Source organism: Mauremys reevesii, linkage group 7 (assembly GCF_016161935.1).
Source record: "Mauremys reevesii isolate NIE-2019 linkage group 7, ASM1616193v1, whole genome shotgun sequence".
Classification (NCBI taxonomy): Eukaryota; Metazoa; Chordata; order Testudines; family Geoemydidae; genus Mauremys; species Mauremys reevesii.
Window position 1 is genome coordinate 2,295,454 of NC_052629.1, and position 27,820 is coordinate 2,323,273.

Genomic DNA, 27,820 nt, shown 5'->3' on the forward strand with positions numbered 1-27,820 from the left:
AGGTGCAGCTCTCTTTCTCTCTCTCTCTCTCTCTCTCTCTCTGAGATCTTTTAAAATAGCTCTGGGCACCTCAAAGTACTGGGTCCTGACCGATACCCCTGTGATCACTGCTACCACTGGGAGAAATTATCCCAGCCCCCAAAGCAGGGAGCTATATGGGGGCAACTCAAACCAAGAGAGTGGAATTGTGCCCATAAGGGGAGCTTGTGCAAAGAGCTGCTCTTCTCCCTATGGTGCTTGGCTGCGGCAGCCTGTGGAGTGGCTGCTTTGCCAAGTGAAATTCCAGCTGGTAACGAGACGTACGACAGCTCTGAGGTGCATCCCAGGGCAGCTGATGGCTCCTAGTTTCACGTCTATACAGCAGAAGTTTTGAGGGGTAAAACAGAGAGGTTTCCGAGTTACCTCTCCTTGGATGGAGAAAGGAATCCCGCGCAGCAGGGCTTTCTGGGAGGCTTGCAGTAGCCCTGGTATTAGGATGGGGGTGAAGCAGGGATTGGGGGGCCCAGGCAGGGGGTGTCTGCACATCACGGAGCCCAGCTCCCATGTGCTGTGCAGAGTAGCAGCTGCAGAGTGGGTCTGTTCCCGTGGAGCAGCCTGGGCTGGGCAGGGATTCCCAGGAGCTGTGCAGTGTCTGCGGGTGTTGTGGTGCTGGGGACCTAGAGAAGAACCCAGAGAGGCAGGGCCAGGATTTCAGCCTGGGCTGGTCTCACTCCTCTGTCCCGAGGAAGGCAGCACCACAGCAGAGCATGCTGGGAACGGGACAGCGCAAGGAGGTTTGTTAAAGAAACGAAATGGCTGAAGATGCCCATGCTCCCCAGCGTCTCCTCTGGCCCGTGGGGTGTGTGCTTTAATTAAAGGCTTTCCAAACCCGGATTCAAACCGAAACCAGTTCCCCAGGGTGAATGGTGGCTGTGATTGCAGGTGCCGCTGCACGAGCTCCGAGCTGAGCAGGGCTCAAGCAACGGCCCAGTGTGAAGTGACTGCTCAATCTGTTCCTTAACAAATGCTGGAGCCACCTGAGTGCACCGAGTCCCACTGCGCTGCTAACCCTTGTGGGAATTGTTGTGCGTCTTTTCTTCTGTTCCTGTAGGGTAGCCGTTAGGGGTGTAAACGTTACTCCAGCCAGGCATGAAACAGACAGCTTGAAAGCCACAGCTGTTAGGAGGCCTGGCTACCAGAGAGTGAGGTTCTCACTCACTGATGGGAAACGATAGGGCCCTTCGCCACCAGCCTCCGGACTCCCTTCCTCCCTGCAGGGGTGATCAGCTGCTTGGCAGGCTACCTTCCACGCTTGCATTATCCGGTGTCATGAGGGTGGTGGCAGGGTCTCTGTGTATCAGAGCGGTGGGCTCGGTCTTCACATTGATTGCCTCCTGCGTGTGCGCTGGAGACCTCGCGCCAGTTGGCACAGGGTCACTGGGAATGTTACAGGAGTAAGGAGATGGCAGAGTCAATCCTGCTTTCAGGTTTTCCTGCCTCTGTTGTTTATTTGTCTGCCATGTGAGCACTTAAAGATGCTCCCAGGCAGCCTCTCTCCCCACTGCCTCTGCTTGGCACCTTGCAATCTCAGCAGTCCCTGAGCCCAGTCACCACCTCTTAGCAGCGAACAGGCCTTCTGGGGCCTGCGGGAGGACTGGGAGGAGGAGACCCCATTAGACCATGCAGGTGGGAGACTGAGTGGATTTTCATGCTGATTTCATAGAACCATAGAATATCTGGGTTGGAAGGGTATCAGGAGGTATCTAGTCCAACCCCCTGCTCAAAGCAGGACTAACCCCAACTACTGCAATTTGCATGAGACAGAAAGCCCTGTCTACTGGCACAGCATAACAGGGCTGGGCAAGCTTCCTCCAGGCCGGTATCACAGTGCATCTCAGTTCTGAGCCGCAGCGAAGGCCATTGCGTTCCCGAGCTCCGCCTGGCACAGGGCGTTGGCCAAGTGTCAGTTGCCACCGGCGCCATCCCAGCTGTCTCACGGCAGAGACTTGTTGGTTTAGCGTTTGTCCTGCCAGCAGCACCTTGGAGAGCCCGATGGGAGGTCAAGAGGAAATCTCCAGCCGTGGCCTGCTGTGTTCATTGCACGAGGATTCCCCAGCCCCTACCCCTGCTGCCCACCCGGAGCCTGGGGTTGGGATCTTCTGCTGGTGAAGTGAGTGAGATGAGAGACCAACCTCGCAGCTGCTCTGCTGGGCTCTGACACGTTGCCTCCGAAGGGAGGGTCCAGTCAGTCCGAAGCCCTTGGGGTGGGAGGGAGTGCAGGGTTGTGGCTGGAATGACCAGTGCACAGAGGTAAGTGAGAGTGGAGGTGGGGATAGCAGCAGCAATGCAGACAGTGGAGTCACGTGGAACGAGATGTCATGTGATACCAGGCTTGGAAAGTGCCTCCCTGGCTGGGGAGAGGGATCCCTCCGAGCAGGGCATGGCTGCGATCCCACCTTGGGTTTCTGCCCACTAGGTGCAGAGTGAATTGCAGCCTGGCCTGGCGTGGTGATGACTCCCTGCCCAGGCAGCTGGGAGCGCAGCCCCGGGCACAACACGCTTAGGGCAGGCTCCATGTTTGAGAGAATCCCCGGGGCCTGGCAGCACAGTGATTGCTGCCAGCATCGCAGCCTGGCAGAGGAGGCTGAGCGCTGTGTGTGTGTGGGGGGTAGGCATGTGAGGGGAGAGGGCCTTTTGAAGACCCCTCCCCCATGCCCCCAGGCACTGGCTCATACTGCTAGAGAGAATCTCCTCCCCTGGAATCTATTCCTAACACCTTCCTCCTTCTCTTTCAGAGCCATCATCAACCACTTCAACCCAAAGATCGAGTCTTACGCTGCCGTGAATCACATCTCCCAGCTCTCGGAGGAGCAGGTAAGCCGCACCCCGACGGCCCTTTCTCATTGCTGCGGCGTGGCGTTCAGGTGATTCCTGAGCGGTGTCAGCTGGAGCGTTAATGTCCAGGCTTGTCACTCTGGCTAGGCTGGTAACAGCAGCAGCAGTGTCCGTGGCGGCGGCAGCCTTGGGCTGCTCTGTACGCAGGGAAGGGTCTGCAGATCACGGCTGCCTGGTCCATGCAGAAGGGAGAGCAGGTGGGGAAGAAGATGGGGTCACGTTGGCAAGTGTGGTGGGTGGCTCTCGGTAGTTCTGGTATTTGGAAATGCGCAGTGGGATCTTGGCAATGGCTCTACCTGCTAATTAGAGAAACGCTGAATGCAGCTTAATTTGAGCCGCTGTTGGGCTCATTAGAACATATGCTGCAGTTGGTAGAGATTTTCCAGGATAATTGAATTCACAATGCCCTGAACAGCTATTCTGCGGTAGAGTTTTAAACGGGAAGGTTTTCGTCGGGAGGGCTGATTGTTAGGGGCTTTTCCCCTGTAATCTAGTCTGATTTCTCTTCCTCCTGTCCAGCCTGAATTGCGTAAGTGTGGAAATGGGGCCTCCCGAGGGCAGGGTGATGCTCACAGCCTCAGGAAGGGAAGAGGTGGCCTATTTTCTGGGATAAAATATTCAGGCTCTTTTGAAGCACTGCTGGGAGGAGCATTGAGGGCTGTGCGGGAGGAGGTGCGCCAGTGGCACTCGCCAGGTGCCAGTGCTCTGGTATCCTGTGCTGGGCCTGTCCAGCACGACCCAGGTCTCTGCTCTGACTGGCACGGGACCTACTGAACCCCTCTTCACTAGTGACGCTCTCAGGATATGACCCCAACGGCTTGGTCTGGAAAAGGCCCTGACCGCTAGCCCCGTTCTTCCCATCCTCCCTCCCTCTCTCCTCCTGGAGCCTGAGGCTCAGCCCCTCTCAGCAGCACCCAGTGCCCAGGAAGCCAGGCCCTGCTGCCTTTCACTCTCTCCTTGCTCGCACTAGTCTACAGCCTCTGCAGCGTCTAATTTGCTCGACTCGATTTCCACGCATTGCTCTGCCGCCCAGAGTCCCATGCTCAGTAGCATGTTCTGTGATGTTTCATGCTCTGTCTCCCCATTCACATTCTGTACATCATCCAATGCCAAAGGGGGGGGGGGCTCGGATGGGGGAGGCGTCTGTGCCGTGCTTGGGTTTGTCTGAAAAAAGAAGGGCACTTTTCGCTGTCAGCACAGCACAGTGTAGCGCTCGCTTCCCCCCCCCCTCCCCCCCAGCAGATCAGGGAGGTCACGCTCGATTCCTTCTTCTTCGTACGCTGTGCTTTAAATAAAATCTGCAGCAGCAGGCAGCTAATGAAATCAGTTCTGACGTGCTGGGAAGTTTGAGGGAGACGATTAGGAAGCAGAAAGCCGGTGTGAGTTCTTTTGGTCAAAATTTAGCTTCCCCCGAAGCAGTGAAAGCATCAAGGAAAAGCAAAAGAATTCCAAGCCCTGGTGAGCTGCACGGGAGGTGGAAACATCACGGTGGTGAGAGGCCCTGAACACTGAGGAGTGTGGGGCGGGGCCGGGCCCCTACTGTGTGATTTACTGCACCAGATGATTGCGTAAAAGCCAGAATGTCAGACTCATTTTGGGGAGGGGGCAAATTCCCCTCTTAAGTGGAGTCCATGAGCTGGGATATATATCGAGGCCCACACACTCCCTTCAATCTGCAGCCATCTCCCATGGATGGCAGGTGGGAGCTGCGCAGACATCAAGGATAGAATCTGACTTTTCTGTAGTAACTGAACTCCCAGTAATCGTTGGGTGTTTGTTCAGTGCTGTGGTGCACTCAACATCGTTCAGTCGGGAAGTCGGCTCGTTGTTAGGGCTGCTGCAATTTCTGCCTTTAGTTTCTCTTCTTTCTCCGTCCTCCTTTCTTTGCATTTCTCCTCCCCCTCCTTTGTTTCCTGCTGCAACTCCAAAGTGCCCCCCCTTCTGCATCCAGTCAGACCATCGGCAGTGAAATGTTTAATGCTGACATTTAAAGCACAGTTTAGAGTCAACGTGCACAGGTTAATTTGGGGCTTGGGTCGCTCCAGCTCTGAGCTCTCATTCCAGGCTGTGTCTTGTAGACTCGCAGGGTAGCTCTGCGGAGGTTCGGCTCAGTCCACATTTCGACATTGGCTTTCACAACCACGAGGGCTAGAAACGTTTTCTGAAATGAAAGCTTGGATTCTACAGCATGCACGTGTCTGTCCCTGCTCCTGTGTGATCGCCCCTTTGTTCTGGCACCCGTGGCCCTCCCACAGTCCAAGGGGACGTGGGCTTGCCATGACTCTTACCTCACTGCAGTTCTCCTGATCGCCCCAGCTCAGGGGCTTCTCCTGGGACCCGAGAGAGATTTCCCTCCCCTTTGCATGTCCTGGGGGAGTTTTATTTCTTATATTTGCTTCGTTAATGTCCTTAAAAGTATCTAAGTAATCGGCTGAAATAGGTTTTGCTGGGTCTTGTTCTTTCCACAAGTCTAGTGGAGGCTTTCTTAGCTTGGTAATCACTAATGTCCATTTCTCACCATTCTCAGTCCGCCGTTTAAGTGCTCTCTCTTCTTGTTTACTGATGAGCATTCATGTTAACATGCAGCAGACTCACTGCATCTTATTTTATTTGCAAAAGCCGCCAACTTTCTACTCAACAGAAACCATTAGACCAGCACTGGGCCCAATGGCTGAGAAAACCAGCAAGGACATGATGACCCAGGAAGCGCTCCAGGGTAACCAGCTATAGCCAGGCAGAACAACTGCACAGTTATGTCTGACCCGAGCTGTGGAGAGCGTCACACAGCCGAAATACCAGGTGCATATCAGCTGCACTCTGGCTGGACCGGGTGTCTTGCTAACACTGTTCCTGAAGCTGCTCAGGTGAGGGGGGAGAGAGACCGAAGTATTGAACTCTCCTTGGAGCCGAAATGCCCACTGGTCCCTCCCAGAACAGGTGTGTCTTGTACCAATCTGCTGGAGAATTTGGACAGGAAACTGCAAGTTCAGATCTCAGTTTCTTGGTACCATTCCCGCTATAATCATCACTGCGGGGTTTTTAAACTGTGTCCTACAGAGAGGGCAGAAGTGCAGACACACACTCAGAGCTGACAGCTGCTTGTGGTCCTAAGCAGCTGTATCATTTTGTAAGAGACGGTGCCCCTTCCCCGTCAGGGAACACCTGTGTGGCATGCATCAGCCTGATAATTGCAGGGAAGGAGGGCTAGCAACCAGAACAGATTGTGACTGAAGAGCAAACCTACTGCTTCAGCTTTGAAAGCATGGCAAGCGAGGGCACCACTTGGCTTGTTCCACAGCATAACAAGCGTATCGTTCAGTGAGCTGCAATCCAGCTTCCATTGGGATAATCTCAGAAGGCCATTTTTCCTCTGGCTCAAATCATGCTCCAGCTGTTCTCTCCCCCCCACCCCCCAATTCCTGCATGTAATTGGCCCTCTGTTAGCAGGCAGGGGCTGAGGGACTAATCCAAAGTACAGCTCAGGGAGCTGCCACCACTGACTTGGACAGAAAGCCACAAGACCACGTGATCAGTGTGAGATGCCCTGAGCTGTGCTCCGGTGGAGCCATCGTTGCTATGGTTTAGTCCATTTGCTTTGCTTCCCACACTAGGGAAAAACTCCAAGCCATTATAATAAGCTGGGTCCCATCATAGCAACGCCTTGCAGTGGCGCTAGAGCCAGGGGTCTGTTGGCGTACGTGTGCGTTTGATTGGCTGATGGCTTTAAAACACCCCGAGGATGAAACGTGTTCTGTGAGTGCTGAGTATCATTAGAATCTCATCATAACGTCCCATGTTAACATAGCACCTTGGGGAAGCTCTTTAAACATGGTATGTGCAAGAACCAGATCGCTCCTGAAATGCAGCCACCCCTGGGGTAGACGGCAGCGGTCCAGTGGCATGCAATGGAGTGCACAACTGTGTGTGTGTGTGTGTGTGAGAGAGAGAGACTTCAACTGAGGACACTGGGGCAAAATCCAGATCTTAGATCTGTAACGTCCATGCAGGAATGGTGGGTTTTATGGTGTCATAAACACCCACACATGAATTGCTTGAAAGGCAACTGATCATTGCAGTGTGAAGGGCTGAGCCATCCGTGCTGAGATCTGACTCCATGGTTCCAGGGAGTCAGTGGAGTTCAGATGCTCCCGGGAACCCATGCTGACTGGCAGTGATGGATCTGGCTGATAAGGTGGCTTTGCAGTTTGTTAAATTACCCCCTGACCCCGACGTGGACACAGCTGAACAATGCCCTTGGACAGCTTTCCGGCAGGGAGGCAGGGCTGCCTGTATCCGGGCAGAATTCAGGCAGAAATGAGTGCAAACCGGAGTTAAGCTGCAGAGCAATCACTTAGTGCTGTTTAGAGCCTTTCATTAGGCTAATGCATTGAATGCAATTAAACAAGCGTCCCTGGAGCAGAGTGAAAGGAGCAGCTGAGCCGGTGCCAGAAGGCCAAGGGAAAGGCTCTGTTGTCAGAAGCATCCGTTGAAGGATGGGGAGATCTGACCTGTCCATCCCAGCAGTCCCAGTGTAAAATGGAAGACCCCCCACAAGCCCTCCCCCCTCCTGGAGGCTCTGCGTGTGGCAGTGTCAGCTTAATGGGTGGCACCTCCCAGATCCCTGTGCCTGAGAGTCTGTAAGCTGCTCGGGCGCTTCACCCCATTCTCCACCCTAGGAAGGCCGGGGGGAGGGGAGAGGCCTTGCCGTGTGTCCTGAAGGTCCTGGGATCTGTCTCCTGGCAGACGGCGAGCTCAGGGCCCCTTGCTAAGAACGCCCTGCTCCTAGCCCTTCCCCGTTGCAAGCTGACGGCTGGTAACTCAGCACTGCGGAGGACAGCTGCTGCTGCATGGTCACACAGAGGAGCGTATCGCAGATAACCAGGACCAAACTCTAGGGTTTTATAGTCAATGCCATCACTTTGCTCAGCCGCCGGCAGGCAGTCGGAGTCGGTGCCAGTGTCAGGGCACAGAGGTGGTGGCTGAAGTAGCGTTTCTTGCCCACCTCGCCGGGCACTAGCTGCGCTTGCCAGGCATCGCTCCGCGCAGAGTGCAATGTACCGTCTCCCTCCAGGTGGGGAAAGCCTGGTAACCATGGCAACGTTCGCGTCCGAAAGGGAAGGCTGCGACCTTCTTGCCGTGTGCCAGGGTCAGGAAGCACACGGTACCTGCTGCTGCCTGAGAGCCCAGGCGCCGCGGGATCCAACAGGACACCCAGCTTGGCAACAGGCAGCCCCATCAATGGAGGAGGCTGATGCAACTTCTGCTGCTTCTTCTGTTTGCTTTCCACAGCCCCCACGTGTGCCTCAGTGTCCGCTGAGCGCCGGGTACGTCATTCCACCCCCCTGCAGGGCCAGCCGAGACGGGGCTCAGCAGCATCCTGAGCAGCCCATCCCTCCTCGCTGACTCCCTTCCCCGCATACCCAGGAGCCCCGAATCACACCCTGAGCAGGAGGGCTGATGAGACAGGACCCTGCAGAAACCCGCAGGAGAGCACTCGGGGCAATTGGCCAGCCCTTCAGAAGGGCCCTTTGTGATGCTGGTGCCCAGTCCGGACGTGTGTCGGGAACAGAGTCAGTTCCGATATCGTACTCGGAACAAGCTCAACTCAGAAAATTTACGATCAACAGTTCCCAGGTCCTTGGTAAATTCTTAAAATCTTTGTTTTCTATTTCAGACTTAGTTAGGAGCAGGAAGGGTGTAGCAGAGAGCAGGGCTTGGGCATCAATGTTCCCGAATTCTCTTTCCAGTGGTTACTGAGTTGCTGTGTGATCTTGAACAGATCCATAAGAACTGCCATTCTGGATCAGACCCAAGTTCCAGCTAGCCCAGTATCCTGTCTGCCGACAGTGGCCAATGCCAGGTGCCCCAGAGGGAATGAACAGAACAGGGATTCACTGAGTGATGCATCCCCCGTCACCCAGTCCCAGCATCTGGCAGTCAGAGATTTAGGAACACTCAGAGCCTGGGGCTGCATCCTTGACTATCTTGGCTAATAGCCATTGATGGGCCTGTCCTCTGTGAACTTATCTCATTCGTTTTTGAACCCTGTTATAGTTTTGGCCTTCACAACATCCTCTGGCAAGGAGTTCCACAGGTTGACTGTGTGTTGTGTGAAGAAATACTTCCTTTTGTTTGTTTTAACCCTGCTGCCTATCAATTTCATTGGGTGACTCCTGGTTCTTGTGTCACTAGGCTGCCTTGTGGCCTATGTTTTCCCATCTGTAAAATGGGGTGATGGTGTTTGTAAAGCACTTTGGGCTCTTTGGCTGAAGGATGTGGTGTGAGTACAAAGCAGAATCCTGCCAGCATCACCGTGCTCATCTGTGTAGGCTGGAGAGCTCCTCCAAGGGTCGCTGCTGAACTACCAGAGCCACCTGCGTTTGTAAAGTTTAAATTACAACTTTCCACAGCTGAGATGAAAGGAGAAGCTGTCACTGGCCATGTGAGCGCTTGGCTCAGTTTGCATTTTGTAAAACTTGAGATTTGCTTTTTAAAGAAATCCCTCAGGAAGCCGGGGGAGCAATAGACGTGGGGCGGTTGCCAGGCATGTAATTCGTGCAGGAGCTGTGCAGACTTCCCCTGCGTGGCTGTGTCAGTGTGAGCTCATCTCACAGAACCCTCTGTCGCTCCAGGCATGTGTGCGCCCGGCCGGCTCTCCCCTGCCTGCCTGCCCGGGATTCTGATCAGAGACGGCCTGGATCCCGGGGTGTGTGTGTGTACAAGGCTCAGATCACGCCCTTCGTGCGCTTGCCCCTTCAGACTGGCGTTGGATGCTGCTCTCCCGACCTGGGCCAGGATTGCTGGAGCCTGTGGCACCACTGAGGTTTGGGATTTTCCATTGTCCTACAATGCATATTTTTGCAGCAGGACAGTGGCTTCGCCCAGCCCACGGGGCCGGAAACTGATTTATTTAAATAAATCAGAGCCCGACCACACCGCCTCACTGCAGTAGTCGTCCCTGTGCTGTCACCTTCCGCCCACGCTGTGCCCCAGCCTGGCTCCGTTCACGCATCTGGTTCTTCCCCGGTGCTCCATTGGCACCCCCCTCCGTTAACACAGAGCTTCTCCCCTTTCCAAGCCTGGGCTGGCCTCTGGGTCCCTGTTCCTCTGCCGTCATGGACCGTCTGTGCTCCTGGACCTGGCTAATGGATTCTGCACTGACCCCTGTGCAGCTGGGCGAGGTTGGGGCTCGTCTGAGCCGTGAATTTGAGCACACCCCGCTGAATGGGGACCAGGCAGCAGTCTCGCCCCAGGTCCAGTCCGCAGGCTGGGGGTTTGCAGTGAGGTGGGCTAACGGATCTCCATTCTGGCATGTCTCCGTGGGTCTGGAACCACCAGTTCACACAGTGGAGCCTTTCTAGGTGGGTCCCAATGCTCACCTGACAGAAGCTCTGAAAGGGGAGGCTTCAAGCTGTCTGGAAAGACATTCCCTGTGCAGGTGGCAGGTTTTGGGTGCCCTAGCCATCAGCCCAGCCCCGCAGAACCGAGGGGCAGGGCTGTGTGACATGCCTTAGAGGTCTTCAGCTTAAATTATAACCTTTGGCACGTTCTTAGCCTTTTATCAGCAATCCTTGCCTGCCTGCTAGCAATGCAGTGACAGCCGCCTGCCGTGCCTACTGCTCCTTGGGGAGAGGCCTGCCTGCCTTTTGAGGGCTGTCCTCTCTGCCCTCCCTTGCTGGGAGTGTGCCGTAATGCAGGCCTGCAGCATTTCTCTGCCTTCCTCCATTCAGATTTTTTCCTCGCCCTCCTGGGCCTCTTGTAGGATCTTCTACCCTGAGCTGCATCCATTTTCCTAAGTGACAAACTAGGTCATTGCTCTGGTTTGAGTGGGAACCAAATGGAGCTTTGCAGTCACCGTGCAGAGAGAACAAATGCTGCTGATGCCGAAAGGTGCAGTGTCTGCAGGGAAACCAAAGGGAATCACCGTGCGGAGCTGGGCTCAGTTGGAGGATTTGCTTTTGACTCTCAAGCGCTTGGCATTTGGACGTCGAGCAGTGAAGTTCAAATGCAGCCAGCAAGGACTGTCAGCATGAGGGAGCTGAAAGGGAAACCTCTGACTGGAGTGGAAAGGGAATGTAGCCTTCCCGCCCGCTGCGCTGAGCCATGTCCCCACTCCGGCCTTCGCCGGAGATCCGGGGCAGGCGGCAGGAATGCTGAGTGCCCGAACACCAGTCACTCCGAGCCAGCATGCGGGGAGCTGGATCCAGGGCAGGCAGGGCTGCACCCGCCAAACGCCAGCGTCTACAAATCACCTCCGTTCCTGGAGGCAGGGTGAGCCCTGCAGACGCGTGCGATCTCCATTGGCTCAGGGAAGCTTCCTGAGAGCAAAGCACTGCTAGCAGCATGTGTCGCCCCATCTGGCTTGTGGCTGGTGCCAATGCAACCCCGCTGCAAGGATACGAATCCTGAACAAGGTGTTGGTGTTTACCTGGCTGCTTGTTTTTATAAACACCCTTTTATTTGTACATAAATCACTGACTCCAGTTCAATACCAATGACTGTAGGAGAGGGGGACTGCCAGTAGGGAGATCTGTATCTGAGACCTTCAGTAACACTGCTGATGGCACTCACTAAACAGCTGATGGGAAGCACGTAGGGGTTCCAGAATAGGCTGTGACCTCAGTGGTAAAACAGCACCTGAGTCCTGTCCACACGCCAGCTTCCATCAGTGCTGCCCCCGTTGGAGCTACATCTGTGGTGATTACAGCTAGGAAACTTGCTTCCCTAGTATCAGAGGGGAGCCGTGTTGGTCTGGATCTGTAAAAGCAGCAAAGAGGCCTGGGGCACCTTATAGACTAACAGACTATTTGGAGCATGAGCTTTCGTGGGTGAATACCCACTTCTTCGGTGCAACTTACGTGTCTATCCTGTGGCTGCAGAAGGCAGAGATCAGGTGGGGAAACCCCCCGCAGGAAGAGCATGGGCTTCAGAGAGCCCCCCGCCCACCCTGAATGCATTCCGAGCAACCGACTCCCGCTGGGAGACTGACGGTGGTGGTTTCCAGCAGCACCCACAACACTTCTAGGGGCGCAGAGCTGGGAGCTTCTAACTCTTACTAAATGCAACCCCCAAACAATGAATCATGATTGAAATTTCTCCATGCACAAACCCCAGGATATCCCCCCAAATGTTCCCACAGCTGCTGTAATTCAGTCCCCATGTGAGTATTTTTAGAGATTCTGAGCTTTGGGGTTTATTCATTTAATATTTTAGTGTTTATTTTAAACAATTTTGGGATTTTATGTCCCAAAAATTGGGGATTTGGGGTGGGGGGTAGGGGGGCTTTCTCTCTCTATGTAGTGTAATGAGTAGTCTCTTTGTAATGTTCCCTAGTGTGCATTAAATGTCACTATGTCATAGCACTAAGGAACCTTTAGAGCACAGCAGCGGGACCTACATCGAACAATTAATACACAAAACGTCATCATAGAATCTCAGGGTTGGAAGGGACCTCAGGAGGTATCTAGTCCCACCCCCTGCTCAAAGCAGGACCAAACCCAACTAAATGATCCCAGCCAGGGCTTTGTCAAGCCTGACCTTAAAAACCTCTAAGGAAGGAGATTCCACCACCTCCCTAGGTAACCCATTCCAGTGCTTCACCACCCTACTAGGGAAATAGTGTTTCCTAATGTCCAACCTAGACCTCCCCCAGTGCAACCTGAGACCATTGCTCCTTGTTCTGTCATCTGCCACCACTGAGAACAGCCGAGCTCAATCCTCTTTGGAGCCCCCTTTCAGGTAGTTGAAGGCTGCTATCAAATCCCCCCTCATCCTTCTCTTCTGCAGACTAAACAATCCCAGTTCCCTCAGCCTCTCCTCATAAGTCATGTGCCCCAGGCCCCTGATCATTTTTGTTGCCCTCTCCTGGACTCTCTGCAATTTGTCCACATCCTTTCTGTAGTGGGGGGCCCAAAACTGGACACAGTGTCCAGATGTGGCCTCACCAGTGCCGAATAGAGGGGAATGATCACTTCCCTCGATCTGCTGGCAGTGCTCCTAATGCAGCCCAATATGCTCTCGAGAAGTCACACCCCTGTACTCCACATCACTGCTCTGTGTGGACAAGCCCTTAGATACAAGTCAGCTTTTCCGGTGTTTATCAGATAAACCCCCATTTAACTTTTTTTGTGTCAGAGGTGATTTATTGGTCTTAGGGCTTCTGATTTTAGGTTTTAACCAATAAGTATTTGATATTTTGTGATGTTGCCTTAGGGCATGTGCAAACTGCCCTGACACCTGCTGCAGGCCTGCGCCAGCTGACTCGGGCAAAAGGCCTGGTTAATTGCAATGTAGACGTTCAGGCTTGGGCTGGAGCCTCAGCTCTAGAGCCCTGCGAGATGGGAGCTTGAATGTCTACACCGCAGTGAAACAGCCCCTTAGCCCAAGCCCCCGAGCCTGGGCCAGCCATGGGTGTCTAACTGCAGTGTAGACAGACACTCAGAGGCCTCTGCGTATGTGGCAATGTTAAATGCTAGTGAAATCATAGCTTTGAGTTTCCTGACCTGGGCATGTTAATGCAGGATTTATAATTGAGACGTAACAGATTTTTGGCCTTTAATTTCCTTTTGTGGGAGATGGGGGAGGAGCAGGCGAAGAAACCCCCACAGTCACATGCACACGTGAGAGTCAGCGTGCTCCACACCGCACTAGGCTTGCTCAGTTGCAGTGGGAAGCCGTAGGATCAGACTGGCAGCCTGTGGTACTGGCCAGGTCCTTTGGCTGCCTGCGTCAAGGGAAGCAGGGAGATTGGAGTGCTCTGCACAAGAGGATGGGTGACTGTGTGGGGATATTGCTGCAGTCGCACACGTGCATATCTGGATATCGATGCCTGCTTGAGTCAAAGAGGCAAATGCACAGCCCGTATAATGAGGTCACTGAGTATTGACATAAATCCTCTGACTACTCCAGATGCTTTTATAGCTCCACATGCTCGACTTCTCATAGTCTGAGTTACAGACTAAAGCATGCTGAGAGACGGAGCAAGCCGAGGAGAATCAGAGCCTGCCCAATGGGTCAGCCATCCGTGTGCCTGCCCCCGATTTCACGGGTCCTTCTGATTGCATCCATAGACACCATTTTTCACAAGTGCCACCACATGTCCGCATGCGAATCGGGCCCCTGGATGTCCACTCGGTTTCCACTCTAGCAGGAACTGTCAACTGCATATGGAAAAACAGACTGGGGATGAGGATGTGGCTCCTTATGACCGGGATGAAGCTGTAGTGGCGTTGGGCTGGGATGATGGAGATGGGAGGTCAGCAGCAGATAAACCCAACGGAGGGAGCTGGGAGAAGGTGATGAAGTAACTGAGAGGCTGGGCAGGAGGCACTGGCCACTTGTGACCCACAACACTGCAGATCACATTGTGATGGAAAGACTGCCATTGTGATGTGGCAGTTACCTGGACAAGTGACATCAACACAGAGTGGGATGTGTCTTTAGCTTCTTGTAACAAGACTTTGGCATCTGGAAGCAACCACTGGTAGGGCAAGGTCCATGGTCTGGGAACCACACTGCAGAATATGGGGACTCAGCCACGCTCTGATGAGTGTTGCCCTGCGCACCACCATCTCCAGTCCCTTCTGGGAGGCAGATACCCAGCACCAATAAGCCACCAGTCCTCCTGCAGGAGAAGTGCCGATGTCAGTTGTTCAGTTAGAAGTTGCGTTGCCCTTCTTTTGCCTCTGTCAGAATCAATGTTCCACGCTCCGGACAAAGCCATTGCTGCATGAATGCAGAGGTCATGTATGGACAGCATTCAGCACGCTCTCACTGCTGTTCCTCAGGATGGCACGCCAGCAGCAGTCTCCCTCTGTAGTGCTTGCAGGAAAGTTCTGCCCTGCCGGAGGTGGTGAACGTGCCTCATCTTCCACTTCTCTTGTGCGCCGAAAGGCCTGTGCAACCCTTCCAAAACCAGGGTGCCTCATGCTTTGCCCAGCACAGGGTCACCCTAGCAAGCTGCTGGGAGCCAGAGACGTCTACCTAATCTGGGTAAGTTGTAGCAAATTGCTGTCACCCTCAACTTTGAATACAGAGGTGGAGATTTCAGGTACCACATCCAGACTGTTCTGATGGAGATGGAGCATTGCATGCTAGGACCTGTAGTCTTTGTCCATCACATCACACACAGCACAATCCAATGGCCGGAAGCTGAAGCTAGACAAATTCAGACAGGAAATAAGGCGAACATTTTTAACAGTGAGAGTAACTAACCATTGGAACAATTTACCCAGGGTCGAGTGGATTTTCCATCCTGACCATTTTTAAATCAAGATGGGATGTGTTTCTGAAATATCTGCTCTAAAAATTACTTTGGGGCGGGTCTCTGTCCTGTGTTACGCAGGAGGTCAGTCAAGATGATCACAATGGTCCCTTCTGGCCTTGGAATCTGTGACTCTCCATTGAAAATGAAGGCAGGTACAGGTTGCATGGTAGAACTCGCTGGCCACGTCTCACCTGCAGGTTGTATTTGGCCTCCCCTGTTCTAAATAATTAGTTCATTCTTTCATTTTCAACATCTGGAGTCAGTGGGACAAGAGTGATCTGGAAGCAGGTGAAGGAAGCAGGGATATGGTTTGTATGCAGGTTCAGGGTAGCCAGGTTGGAACTTTGATCTGTTGAGATTCACTTGCTTCTCCTGGGACTCGTATCTCTATCCTGGTGTCTGCTGCTTTTTAACTCCCTCTCTTTGTTGGAGATCTTCTATGCAGCGTGGGTAGTGCTGCTGAAACATCTAGCACGTAACCACCATGGACTTCACAAGCCTGCCTTCAGCCCCATGGAGTACCTCTCCCTACTGCAGATGGTTTGGAGCAAGCATAGTGCCAGCTCCCTGAGTGCCGTTTGACACATGTGGGACAGTGGGCAGCATCTGTTGCTGAGTTAAACTCTTTCACAGGGGAATAAAGAGAGATCTACCTTAACTCCTAGCTCTCCGCCTTCTCCTCCAAGACCCAAATGTGTGACGCACTCAAGCAGTGCTGCAGGGGAGGACATTGACATGATGTGGGCATCATGCCTTCTTCAGCTTTTAGAAACTTTCCCACGGCCTCCATTGCATGACTCAGCTGTTCTGCTCTCAGCCGTGCCCAGAGGGAGGAGAGTGCTCCAGGTCTATTTTGGCGGAAGGGACTGAATGTCAGGCCTCTCAGAATCTGGTATGGTTCAGAGTTTGAAGCCAGGGCTCCCTGTTGGTACCGTAAATACAAATGGGACTTGGGTGGTGGTGTCATGAGAGGAATCACCGCCCTAGGAAGTTAATTAGTCACTGCACCTGCTGCTGACCATCCTTTCCCACCAATTACCTGCCCTGAGCTTTGTTATTCAGTTACACCGGAAGCCTGTGGGCTTGTCTGCACTGGAGTGTTAGCTTGAGGTGTAGCTTAGCTCAGCTCCTGTCCACACACGCGTCTCTAGCCCGAGCTAAGGGGGGCTTTAAGCGCAAGCTGATTGGCCCATCAAGGGTGATACTCAAGCTAGTAATGCAGTGGGGAACGCAGCTCGTGCTAGCAGCGAGCACCTTTCTGTGATGCGTTTGCATGGCAGCAGGTTAAGGTGGTTGGAGAGAAATGGCTGATTGGTCCTGACATCTGTTTGTTTTTAAACTTCAGAAAGCAAGTCGTGCTTGGGAGAGGGGATGGGGCCTTTGGTTTTGTTAACCTTCCATGTTCTCTGGGAGGTTGTAGAGTTTTCTGAGTGTTTTGTGAGCTCCCTATGGCATCTCTAAACCGTGTTGTGGTAGAACATACTCTGAAGGGGTAGGTTAGCCTCTTGTGTGAGAGCAAGGCTCCTGGAGCGCTGATCTCTGTGGGGGAGCCGCTTGTTTCTTGTAATTCTCAGGACTCTGTCCAGTCCAGGTGCTCACCTGAAGAATCAAACTCCAAGGCATCTGACAGCTGCTGCTGCAGCACTTCTTGTTACCAGCCACAGAACAGGATCCAGCAGAGGGTTAAAGAAGACTCTTAAAGGTGCAGCTACACTGCACCCTTCTTTCAGCAGTGTTTGGTGTCCATACCCATGTAGCCACCCTAGCATGGGTGTAAGTAGCAGTGTAGATGGTGAAGGGTGTGGGTATATGCCCGAGTACCTGTCCTACATGGCTCACTACTCACCCGAGCCGGCCTCCCTGCTGCACTGCTGCTTTTAGCACTGTACTGTCCTGCTGCTGGAGTCCTTCCCTGACACAGGAAAAGATGTTGGCAGCGGTGGGAGGCTTTGGTACTGGGAAGAGGCTCTGGCACTGGGGGTTGGGGGCAGAGGGTGAGGCTCTGGCACTGGGGAGGGGTCGCAGAGGGGAGAGGCTCCGGCATTGGGGGGGTCGCAGTGGGGTGAGGCTCCGGCACTGGGGGTGGGGAGCGGGAGAGGCTCCGGCACTGGGGTTGGGGGGGCAGAGGGGTGAGGCTCCGGCACTGGGGGGGGTCGCAGAGGGGTGAGGCTCCAGCACTGGGGGTGGGGAGCGGGAGAGGCTCCGGCACTGGGGGTGGGGGGGGGCAGAGGGGTGAGGCTCTGGCAGCTCCGAAGACTCAGTAGGTTTGGATCAGGCCCTAGGGGAGCAAATGAGGCCACCTCTTGTTCTGCTAAAGCCTCCGAGCCCCTTAGCCACCATGTTAGCCGCTGCGGTGGAAATATCCGAGATAGGTGGCAGCTGCCTTAATGCACAGCCCTCCCGTGGTAAGTCTGCTCGGCTGCTGCCAGTCCTGCCCGCTGGTAACACGGAGCTGATTCTAGCTGGCAGGCGCCACCCAGAAGCAGTAACGCAAAGGGAGCCGCTCTACTTGTTACAGTGCATAACAATGCACAAACCAAGCCTTGAGGTGCAATCACAATTCCCAGCCTAGAAGGAATTCAGGCATTCTAGAGCCCTCCCAGCCACCAACACTGAACCACTGAGCTGGACACAGGGCTGCACAGATTAAAGCTCTGGGCTTTGGTTACAGCGTCCCCCGAGGATCGACACGCTAGGGTGAAGTTCTAGCATCCAGGACCCTCCACTGAAAGCACAACTCCCACTTCAGACCGCTGCTGGACCTGTAAAGTCAGGCATCCCAGTTCATCTCGGCTGGTGGGGAAATTCCTGAGGCTGCGCTTTGGGGATGCATTTGCCCAGTGCCGTCAGCCAGCCGAGAACTGCGGGGGTCTGGGCTAGCCACTCTCAGAAGCTTTGTTAGCTCCGTGTAACAGCTGATCACGGGCGTATCCTCCAGTTGGGACTAGCCATCACGCAGTCTTGACCCATCATCAGCCAGTCAGATTCCTGCTTTCGTAAAGCCTCTCGCGTCTCCGGCTGAGCTAGAGACAGGTGGGTGAAAGCGCTGGCCCAAAGCTCCTAGTCGGGTGGTATCTCTGAGTGGGGCCACTTTGTGCACACTCGTGCTTGGTAGGAAAAGCTGAGTCGCTTTGGAAGAAGTGGCCAACTAGTGTAACTTGCTCTTTGAAAGTGTTAAACAAGTTTTAAAGTTCCTCTCAGTGCATCTGTCGTTCTGCTCATGCTAACGAGACTGAGAGGGAATTGCAGCAGAGCATCGGGAAATACACAGTTTAAAAAAACCTATAAAAACTGGTTGTGCAAAGAAAACGTCCAGTTTGACCCAGTCTAAATGACTTGCATCCGAAGAAGTGGGTATTCACCCACGAAAGCTCATGCTGCAAAACGTCTGTTAGTCTATAAGGTGCCACAGGATTCTTTGTTGCTTAGTCTAAATGAGTGGTTTTAAAATCTGGAAAAAAGCAGCCGAGATATTAATCCCTTAAATCCTTTTAGTGAGTGACTTCTGCTTGTCATCTAATCCCTATGAAACATGGAAAACACAGAGCCGAGGCTGTTCTCTACGCTTTGTAATAAGAGGAAATTAACCAGACCAAGTGAATGCAATAAATAAATGGATTGGCAACAATAAGGAGCTGTGAATGCACTGGATCTAATTGCTTTTTTATATTAAGACTTCCTCTAACTTCTTGGAAGAAGCAGGTTTGTTGGCTGCATATGCAAAAACATTCTAAAAATACCCCAGTGGGGCTTTGAACCTGCGTGTTCAAAGATCATTGTGTTCATCGCCTTCTATTGCTTCAGACAGTTTCTAATGGGGCCGCTGCTCAGCGAGGCTGAATTTATGCAGCTGAGATTCATGGTGAAATTGAAGACGCCTCAGAATCACGGAGTAAATCAAATCTCATTTCCCTGTGTGTGAAGACGTGGGCTGTGTGGCACCCCCCCAACCCCCTACTGCTCAGCAATTTTCAGATTGCTCTGTTTTTATCCTGCCAGGTCAGAACCACCTTCCTTCTCAGAGTGCCTGGCACTTTGCTGAGCCGCCTTCAAAATCCAGTCCGAGATAATAGCTTTGCGAATGTTTGATGTCTCACAGGCGCTTGGGAGCACTAAATCCTCACAGGGATTTTCAGGCTATGGTGCAAAGTGGCCCTCGGAGCTTTGCAGAAAGCCCAGTGGAGGCAGCCTCTAGCACATGGGCCCTGCAGATGCTTATCCAGGATCTGAGGGAAATTGAGATGAAAAAAGATGCTTGCTCAGCATCTCCCTGTCCCCGAGAGAGAGAGCTCTTCCTTTACTGCACAGAGGTGTCTTGTCCTGCTGCCCAAGGAGACCTGGAGGTGGATCTGCTTGGAGCCGGGCAGCACAGCACAGCACACAGGTGTTCCGGAGCCTGGGCCCCAACCCGAGATTTCCCCACTTCGCAGCTCAGGGCACTGCCACTAGCCCATCTGTAGGGCTGAAGGGAAGGGTCCTTTGAATTCAAAGCCCAAGCTTTTTATTCTCTGCATCCTTTGGGAGAGACTGGATGTAGCACAGCAAGGAGTCGCCTTTTCCCGGAATGCCAGGCATGCAGCCTACGGAATAATCTCATCTGGCCCATCAGCAGTGAAACCCCTTGGCACCGGCCTCCCTGTCCAGCCAGAATCGGAAGCCAGGCAGATAGACGTGTCCCTTTCTCAAGGAATTGCCTCGTCTCTGACAGCAGGGAGACGCTGCCTTGGTCAACCTTAACGAGTCTATTTGTAGGTGTTCGTAGGGCATCCACCACTGAACCTGAGGGGAAAGAAGCTGCTGGAAGACCTGGAACTAGAAGCTGACGTGCTGAATCCCAGGCCTGTGCCACAACCCAGGCACCAGCCGTCCCCTCTGTGTAAGTGCAAGTATCCTAATTCCGCATGGAGCCAATCCTGCCCCGAGCACCTGGTCTGGTGGCTGGAAACCCACCCAGTCAGCTGTTAGCAGCAACTACCTACCCACACAGTGCACTACCGCTGAGCAAACGTCCTGCCTGGGCCCTGGATTTGAACCCAGCTCTCTCTGGGGATCGGGGGGAGCTGAATCTCTTAGCTGGAGCTTTCCTTAGCTCCCTTGAAGGTGTGCAGAGAGCACAAGGACTTGTCTGCCCCTTGCTTGGCAGTTTGGCGAGACTGGTACTGCTGAGCTAGGCTGCAGCTGGTAGATAAAAGCCTCCCCTGGAACAGGACACCTGGAACAGCCTGTCACGTTCAGCACTTCGTTGAATTGAAGCACAGTGGGGAAATCCGAAAGGCCAGGCCCGTCCATAGCTGTGTGCACTGTGTTCTCAGGGCTTGGCAGAACTGCGAGTGCTGGAACACACCTCGCCCTGAGAAACAGACTCGCAATGGCCCCCGCTGGAGAGAAGAGTTCAAAGCGTCAAACCGTGCTGTAGCTTGGAGAGCTTTGCACACCTGCCATCACTGTGGTGTCGTCTGGCCGCCTTCCGCAGGGACTAAGTCACTGGGGGACTCGGCACCTCCCCTTTTGGGGAGAGCTCTGCTGCTGCAGGGCCGGGGCTGGAGATTGGCTTTGCGTGTGTGGTCTTCAGATTTTATTCATTTACTTTTGTAGGTTGATTTGTTTCAGGGGCCGTTGGTGCGTGTGGTTGTTTCTTTTGAGAGAGAGTCGCGCAAGCGGGGGGGTCTGGTGTGAGCGGCTCCGTGCTTCTGTCAGAGATGGACCAGACCAGAAAGTGCACGAGCGATATACAGATTTTGGTGACCGTGCGCCGGCGAAACTTGCAGTGGCCAACGTTTGCAGTTCGGCATTTTCTGGCTGTTCAGCCCTGATCCTGCAGAGACTGAACACGTTTAATTCCACTCCCGTGAGTTGCTGCATTGAAGCCAGTGGGGCTAACGACTCCTGAAGAAAGTCAAACCTGTGCTCAAGGGTTTGCAGGCCCGGGGCTTAGCCTATGTTCTTCGGAGCAGGGGCAGTGTCCTCCCTAGGGTTGACATGCAGGGAGCACCCTGGGCACCGCTGCAGGCCAGTGGGATTTCAATGAGCCGAGCCGGATTTCAGTCCGTGAGCCCCGCTGACCGTACTGGGTGTCCTGCTGCCCAGCGGATGACTCAGCAGGCAGCCAGCAGGGATTTCAGCAGCATCAGTATCTCTCGTTCACACCTGTGAAGAGGAGCCCCTCTGAGTCGTGCGTGTGGCTTGTCTGTGTCACCATGCATCTCCCACACTGTTACCCCCGTCCCCTCTGCTTCTTACAGCCTGTAACAGGGTCGGTACTCACCCCTGCCGCGCCTCCTGTTGGTCGGTCCCGGAATGTCCCTCGGTCCGGCCCTGGAGCGCCCTCAGCAGGCTGGTGACCCACCTGTTCTCTGGCCCCGGCATCCCTCCCTGGACCCGGTGCCCGCTATCTATAATTGGGTCTCCCCCTCCCAGGGGAACCCCACGCTACTATCCCCGCCTTGCCTCAGTAGTGGCTACTGTCAGTCATTGTCTAGCCCCACACCCTGGGGCAGACTGCAGTATCAGCCCACTCATCACAGGCAAAGGGGGTTTGGACCTGCTGCCTTGTCCTACCCCTGGGCTGCCCTCTGCAACCCACAGTACCTATAGGCCCTTTGCTAGGCCGCAGCCTGGGGCTTTCCTGGCTAGAGCTTCCCTGGCTCCTCAGCCTATTCCCCAGCACTGCTTCACTCAGGTACCTTGTCTTAAGCCTCTAGGCAGCCAGGCCCATCTCTCTCTAGAGCCAGAGAGAGACTCTGTCTGGGCTCTGGCTTCCCTGCCTCTTATAAGCCCCAGGGCTTCAGTTTGGGGCGTGGCCTCCAGCTGCAGCCACTTTCCCAATCAGCCCAGCTCTGTCAGGCCACTTTTAACCCCTTAAAACCCCGGAGCAGGGTCCACCCTGCTACACACCCCCTACCTCAAGAACCCCTCCACCGGGGGGAGGCCCAGCTTTCTCCTCAACTGGGCCCGCAGAGAATCTCTTTCTTCTCGCAGGCTCTCCAGCGTTTGGAGCAGCCTGCTTCCTTCCTCCAGGGTTTGGGTTCCCATGGTAGCCTTTTCAGCTCCTCCATGGGATCCCCAGTTTGTCTGGGGCCTCTCTGCCCCTGCCAGGCCCCTCTTTGGGGTCTTGGCCGTCACAACCCCCTCCTTTGGGGCAATCTTGGACCTGGCCTGGTCCTCCGGTTTCCCCCAACTTCTCTGGGGACTAGGCTTGTGCCCCTTGTGGCAGAAGCAGCACAGCCAGTGCCCGCCCCTGACCACCTCAGGGCTAATTTGGGCCCTGTGAGTCCCCTGAGGGCATTCCCTTTTCTTGTGCCCAGGTTCCCCACAGGCCCAACACATTTTGAGCCCCCCTGTTGGCTTCACAGGGGGCACTCGAGTCTGTCCATGGTCCATTTTGGGCATAGCCCTTCCTTCAGGGCTTGCCTGGGCCCTGCGAGTTCCATGGGGGCACTCCCTTTTCAAGTGTCCTGGTTCTCCACAGGTCCAACAGTTCCTTGGCCTTGGCACCAGCCTCCTGCCCCAGGTGCCTAGTCCTTGTGCCCTCCCCCGCAGCAGCTGAAGCAGCCCTGCTTGCTGCTCGGTGAGCCGGGCCACACAGGCTCTCCAATAATAGTCTCGGTTCCTCATTTTCTCCAGTCTCTCAAGTCTTAAGGTCCAGGCAATAGTCCACCGTCCTCTGGGCAACTGTCCCCCAGTTCTTGCCCAGGCCCTTTGTATCAGGGGCGGTTCAAACGGTCCCTGGTCAGGTGCCACTGTAACAGGGTGGTACTCACCCCCGCCGCGCCTCCTGCTGGTCGGTCCCGAATGTCCTCGGTCCGGCCCTGAGCGCCTCGGCAGGCTGGTGACCCGCCTGTTCTCTGGCCCCGGCGTCCCTCCCTGGACCCGGTGCCCGCTATCTATAATTGGGTCTCCCCCTCCCAGGGGAACCCCACGCTACTATCCCCGCCTTGCCTCAGTAGTGGCTACTGTCAGTCATTGTCTAGCCCCACACCCTGGGGCAGACTGCAGTATCAGCCCACTCATCACAGGCAAAGGGGGTTTGGACCTGCTGCCTTGTCCTACCCCTGGGCTGCCCTCTGCAACCCACAGTACCTATAGGCCCTTTGCTAGGCCGCAGCCTGGGGCTTTCCTGGCTAGAGCTTCCCTGGCTCCTCAGCCTATTCCCCAGCACTGCTTCCCTCAGGTACCTTGTCTTAAGCCTCTAGGCAGCCAGGCCCATCTCTCTCTGGAGGCAGAGAGAGACTCTGTCTGGGCTCTGGCTTCCCTGCCTCTTATAAGCCCCAGGGCTTCAGTTTGGGGCGTGGCCTCCAGCTGCAGCCACTTTCCCAATCAGCCCAGCTCTGTCAGGCCACTTTTAACCCCTTAAAACCCCGGAGCAGGGTCCACCCTGCTACACAGCCACAGATGGATCTTGTCTTAGCGCACACGCTCTTGGGGTTAGCAGCCAGCGTGACAGGGCCCAGATGTTGGTTGTAGCCTCGGACTGTGGTAGATAGAAATAATAAATGACAGTGTTACACAGACTGTATGGCTGCTGTCCCTGGCCACTTGTCTATATGCCGAGGACCAGCTGGACCCGGGGGCGGGGGAGATCTTCCAACCCACCTTTTGGGTGTAGACCCATACATTGACCAAGTGTGGCATGGAGTTTTCACCTTCCCCTTTCGTCAGCCACAGCTGGATTTAAGCTATGGAACTAGGTGGACCATTGGTCCCTTGCCATATGGCAGCGTTACCTTCCCCTCCAAGGATCAGTGCCACCTAACAAGTCACTATCAGTGGCTTCAAGTCTGGGGCTGGCTCCAGGAAGGTGTCGTAGTTCTCACTTGCCCTCTCCATTCTTGGACAAGGAGAATCCACTCGTGACCCCTTACCCTGATGCTGCCTCTCCCCACCTCTTAGTCCACAGCTGGAATTACATCACTTGTGCTTCGGAGACTGGAGAGCAATGGGAACAGCACTCGCTCCCTTTTCATCCGAGAATGGGAAAAATCCTTGTCATTCCATCTCGGCTAACCCCACAGCGGGAGCCCCAACGTGGCCGTCAGGCCGTGCGTTCTGCACCAGGGCAGCGCACTGGGCAGCCTGTCTGGCAGACTTGGCCTCATGTCGTCAGGATGCTTGTGAAAGCTGTGACCCTCCCAGGTTCGTTAGTCCATGGTCGCTTTCTCTGCCATTCAACTCAGCATAGAGCCCAGCGTCGGCATCAAATAGACTCCAGCGCAGAGGACTCCAGACCCAGAATAGGATCCATTCTTGCTGGCCACAAGCAACCTTCCCAAAGAGCTTGGATTGCAACAGTCACTTTCAGCATGAGCTTATCACTTCTTCATCCTCCGAGAGCGCGGCCGGGGGAGGGAACTTAACCTGCTCCCCTCTGGTTGTGACTGGAAATTGGCCGCTTTGAAGGGCTTGTTCTTTCAAGCTCTCAGATCTCTGTATAACCGTTGAATAAACACCCAAACGCCTGTAAATCATCTAAGGCCAACAGAGCAGCTCAGCGTTGGAGGGGAGAAGGGACATGAAATTTCCCTCCTTGATGTTGCTGGTAACTTTCTTTTATCTAACTTCAAACCATTTTGCCTCGTGTGGAGACGAGCCAGGCCCTGATTTCAGTGCAGCTCTGATCTGAATTTGTAAAATCTGTTCCCCATGAAGGGGAGTGTCATGGGGATTTGGGGAGGGGGCTTCTTTCCTTGAATGAATGTGTATGTTGGGCCTGGAACCCGGGGCATTGTAACAAGTGTGGTGTCTGAGATGGAGCCCCTAGCATGTGTGTCTGGTGGAACGCCCAGAGCCTAGCCAAATGGGAAAGGACCAAAGTTAGGGGAAGATGTTTAATACCCAAGCCTCCGAATTACAAAGAGAGAGCTCGGGAAAGCAGTGTGTCCTGGAGCTGGGACTCTGAGAGAACATTCATTAATGAATGCAAGCAAAGGGTACCACTGCACCTGTATTTCTCCCTTGTGCACCACCGAGGTTCCTGGCTCCTCAGCTGTCACCTCTCTTGGGTGGAGACCTGCTCCTCTCTCCCTGCTGCGTGGGGGTTTTCCAGGCCGCTCCGTTTCCTGCCTACACTGGGAGCTCCCCAGCAAGCCTCATGGCCTGGCCAGCCAGCCTTTGCACTTTGCGTACCCTTCGAAGGCTATGAACAAGATAATTGCCCATGCTCATAAGCTACCATGCAGCCCTGTCTCAGCAGGCACATGTATTCTTCAGGTGAAAGCATTACGGAGAAAACAGTAAAAACAATAAAAGAACCTACACGCAGCTAATAAGCTCACCAGAGATCGCCCCCTACTCCAGCAAGGGCTCTGGCAGGAGTCAGTCCGTCAGCGCCCCCCCACGGGGTTTGTCTGCTCACAAGTTCATAGCTGCTTTTTCTCAGAACAAGAAGCCATGCGCATAGGTTAGCCTTCCTTTTGTACACACGTGTCTCTGCTATGCAGAGACCGGGTCTAGGTAATCGGCCGGACCGTAGTTCTCTCCTTGGGGCGTAGCTTCAAAGGGGTCAGTCGGGAAATGGGAATTGCATTGACATCCCCCCAGGGATTTCTAGGAACCCCACTTGACTGTGTCTCCAAAGTTCCTCCTACGCTGGCACATCATTTAAACAGGCCTTTGACTCTCATGCCTCCCAGGGTTCCCACTGAGAAGCTGGCACCCCACAGTAATACATTAACTTTGCATTTATAATACAATGGGCTGCAAAGCTAGTTCATCTGAATTCAATGAGGTCTCCCAAGGAGACGGTGGGAAGTTGCTGGCTCTGACCCAATCCCTTGATAGGAGCGGGAAACGCTGGCCCGACGGCAGCAGACTGATCAGGGATGAACAGGTCCTGTCCCCTTCGCCTGACACCGCTCCAGCCCCACACCCAGCTGCTCTCCTTTGAGTGCTGCTGCTGCTTAGCATTTGGGCTGGGATGAGTTTTTAACAGCTGAAATGTCCTCTCTGTAGGAATTCAGTGGGATAACAGGTCTCTTCCATTGCTGCCTGCCTGTGCGATTCTGCTGTGTGCTCTGAGTGCTATTCTACTGTTACAGCAGCATCCCCGCCCTCGGCCCACTGCGAGCGCAAGGATGAGGGAGCAGTGACACGCGAAGGGGCTGGGGGTGGGGAATGACATCAGCAAACTTGCAATTAGCTGCTGGCATGTTGACGAGGTAGGAAAATAGCCCATCAGTATAAAGCCCTTGGCTCCCCTCATCCCATTTTGAAAGGAGCCCAAGATCAGACGCTTCCGTGAAGCAGCCACAGTAAGTTCTGCATGTGGCCCGGCGTCGGCGCCTGCCAGGTTGGCATTCGGTCCCCTCAGTGCAGCTCGTCTCTAAGTGGGGGGGAACGAGGATGAGCCGCGCAGAGCTGGTGGCGTTCAGGGACGAGGCCTGGGCTTGGCCCGTCACACTTGGCCTGGACATGCAGAAGCTGTTAAAAATGTGCTGAGCGGGTGTTTGTTTTTATTTAACGTCTAATTATTTAGCTCTGTACTTTGTCTTTGGCCCTTCCGGGAATTAATTCCAGTGGAGGCTCCTGCATCAGCAATTTTGAAGTTGCTGTACAAAGCCGCGTGATGTGATTTTGTTAAGTTCTTTTCCATATTAATTGGAACATGCTCTTGTAAAATGAGCTGGTGCTTTATCATGGCCAGGCGGTCTAATGGCTCCCGTTACAGTGGCAGCAGCCGTTCTGTTATCCAGAGAAGTGGTACCATCCATCTCCGTTCCCAGGAAAAGCCCCTGGAGGCTAGTTGGGGTGTGAGTCGCTGTGGAAAAGGGGGTGTTTTGTGCCAAATATGGACTACGTTGGGCGAGTCATTTTGGAGACAGGAGTGTAAAAAATCCAACTGCTTTTCCCCCAATTGGAAAATGCCTCTCACTTTTTGGTCCCACAGCCGGCAATCCTAGCAGCTTTGCCGGTTGTGTTTTAGCCACTGCAGGAGTCCAGCGGGACCGGAGAAGGGGGATTCCTTGTGCCCGTGGACAAGGCTGGGCACATTCCAGCCTATATAAAATACCAGAAGCAGCAAAATCAGGGACAGTAACTACTCAGGCTCAGGGCCGGTGCAAGGGTGTTTTGCGCCCTAGGTGAAACTTCCACCTTGCGCCCTCCGCGCCCCCGCCCTGAGGCCCCCCCACCCGCAGCAGCTCCCCACCCCGCCCTGAGGCGCCCCAGCTTGCGGCAGCTCCCTACTCCCCACCCTCTGCCCTGAGGCACTCCCCCACCCCAGCTCACCCCTGCTCCACGCATGAGCACGCCGTGGCCGCTTCACTTCTCGCGCCAATCAGCTTAGGCACTGCAAGCCTGGGAGGCGGGAGAAGTGAAGCAGCCATGGTGTGCTCGGGGAGGAGGCAGGGGTGAGCTGGGGTGGGGAGTTCCCCTGCGTGCCGCCCCCCCCTTACTTGCTGCAGGCGGCCCTCCCCGTGCTCCCCTGCCCCAGCTCCCTCCGCCTAAATGCCGGTGGCGACTGGGGTGGCCGAAGATCTGGTCGCTGCCGAAGAAAATGGCGCCCCCAAAGGCGGTCACCTAAATGGTTGCACCGGCCTTGCTCAGGCTCTCCCATCTCCCTCCTGTGCCATGCTGGTGCAATTGCACCATCATAAACTCGCCCTCCCCCCAGGCAGTATGCATGGCGCCCTGCGGCCTGGCCTCTCCTTCTCACGTGGGCCCAGCATGCACGATCTAGACGGCACC

At 54.5% G+C, this 27,820-nt stretch overlaps 1 protein-coding gene across 3 annotated transcripts in view; it reads left to right on the plus strand.

Moving 5' to 3' along the window:
* The window catches only part of ARMH3 (armadillo like helical domain containing 3), a 165,881-nt gene that overhangs the window by 123,171 nt on the left and 14,890 nt on the right, over positions 1-27,820 (plus strand). For all 3 annotated transcript variants that reach the window (XM_039547833.1, XM_039547832.1, XM_039547834.1), the window contains one exon: positions 2,775-2,853. In XM_039547833.1, coding sequence (XP_039403767.1) covers positions 2,775-2,853 — 79 coding nt within the window. The remainder of the gene's footprint in view (positions 1-2,774; positions 2,854-27,820) is intronic.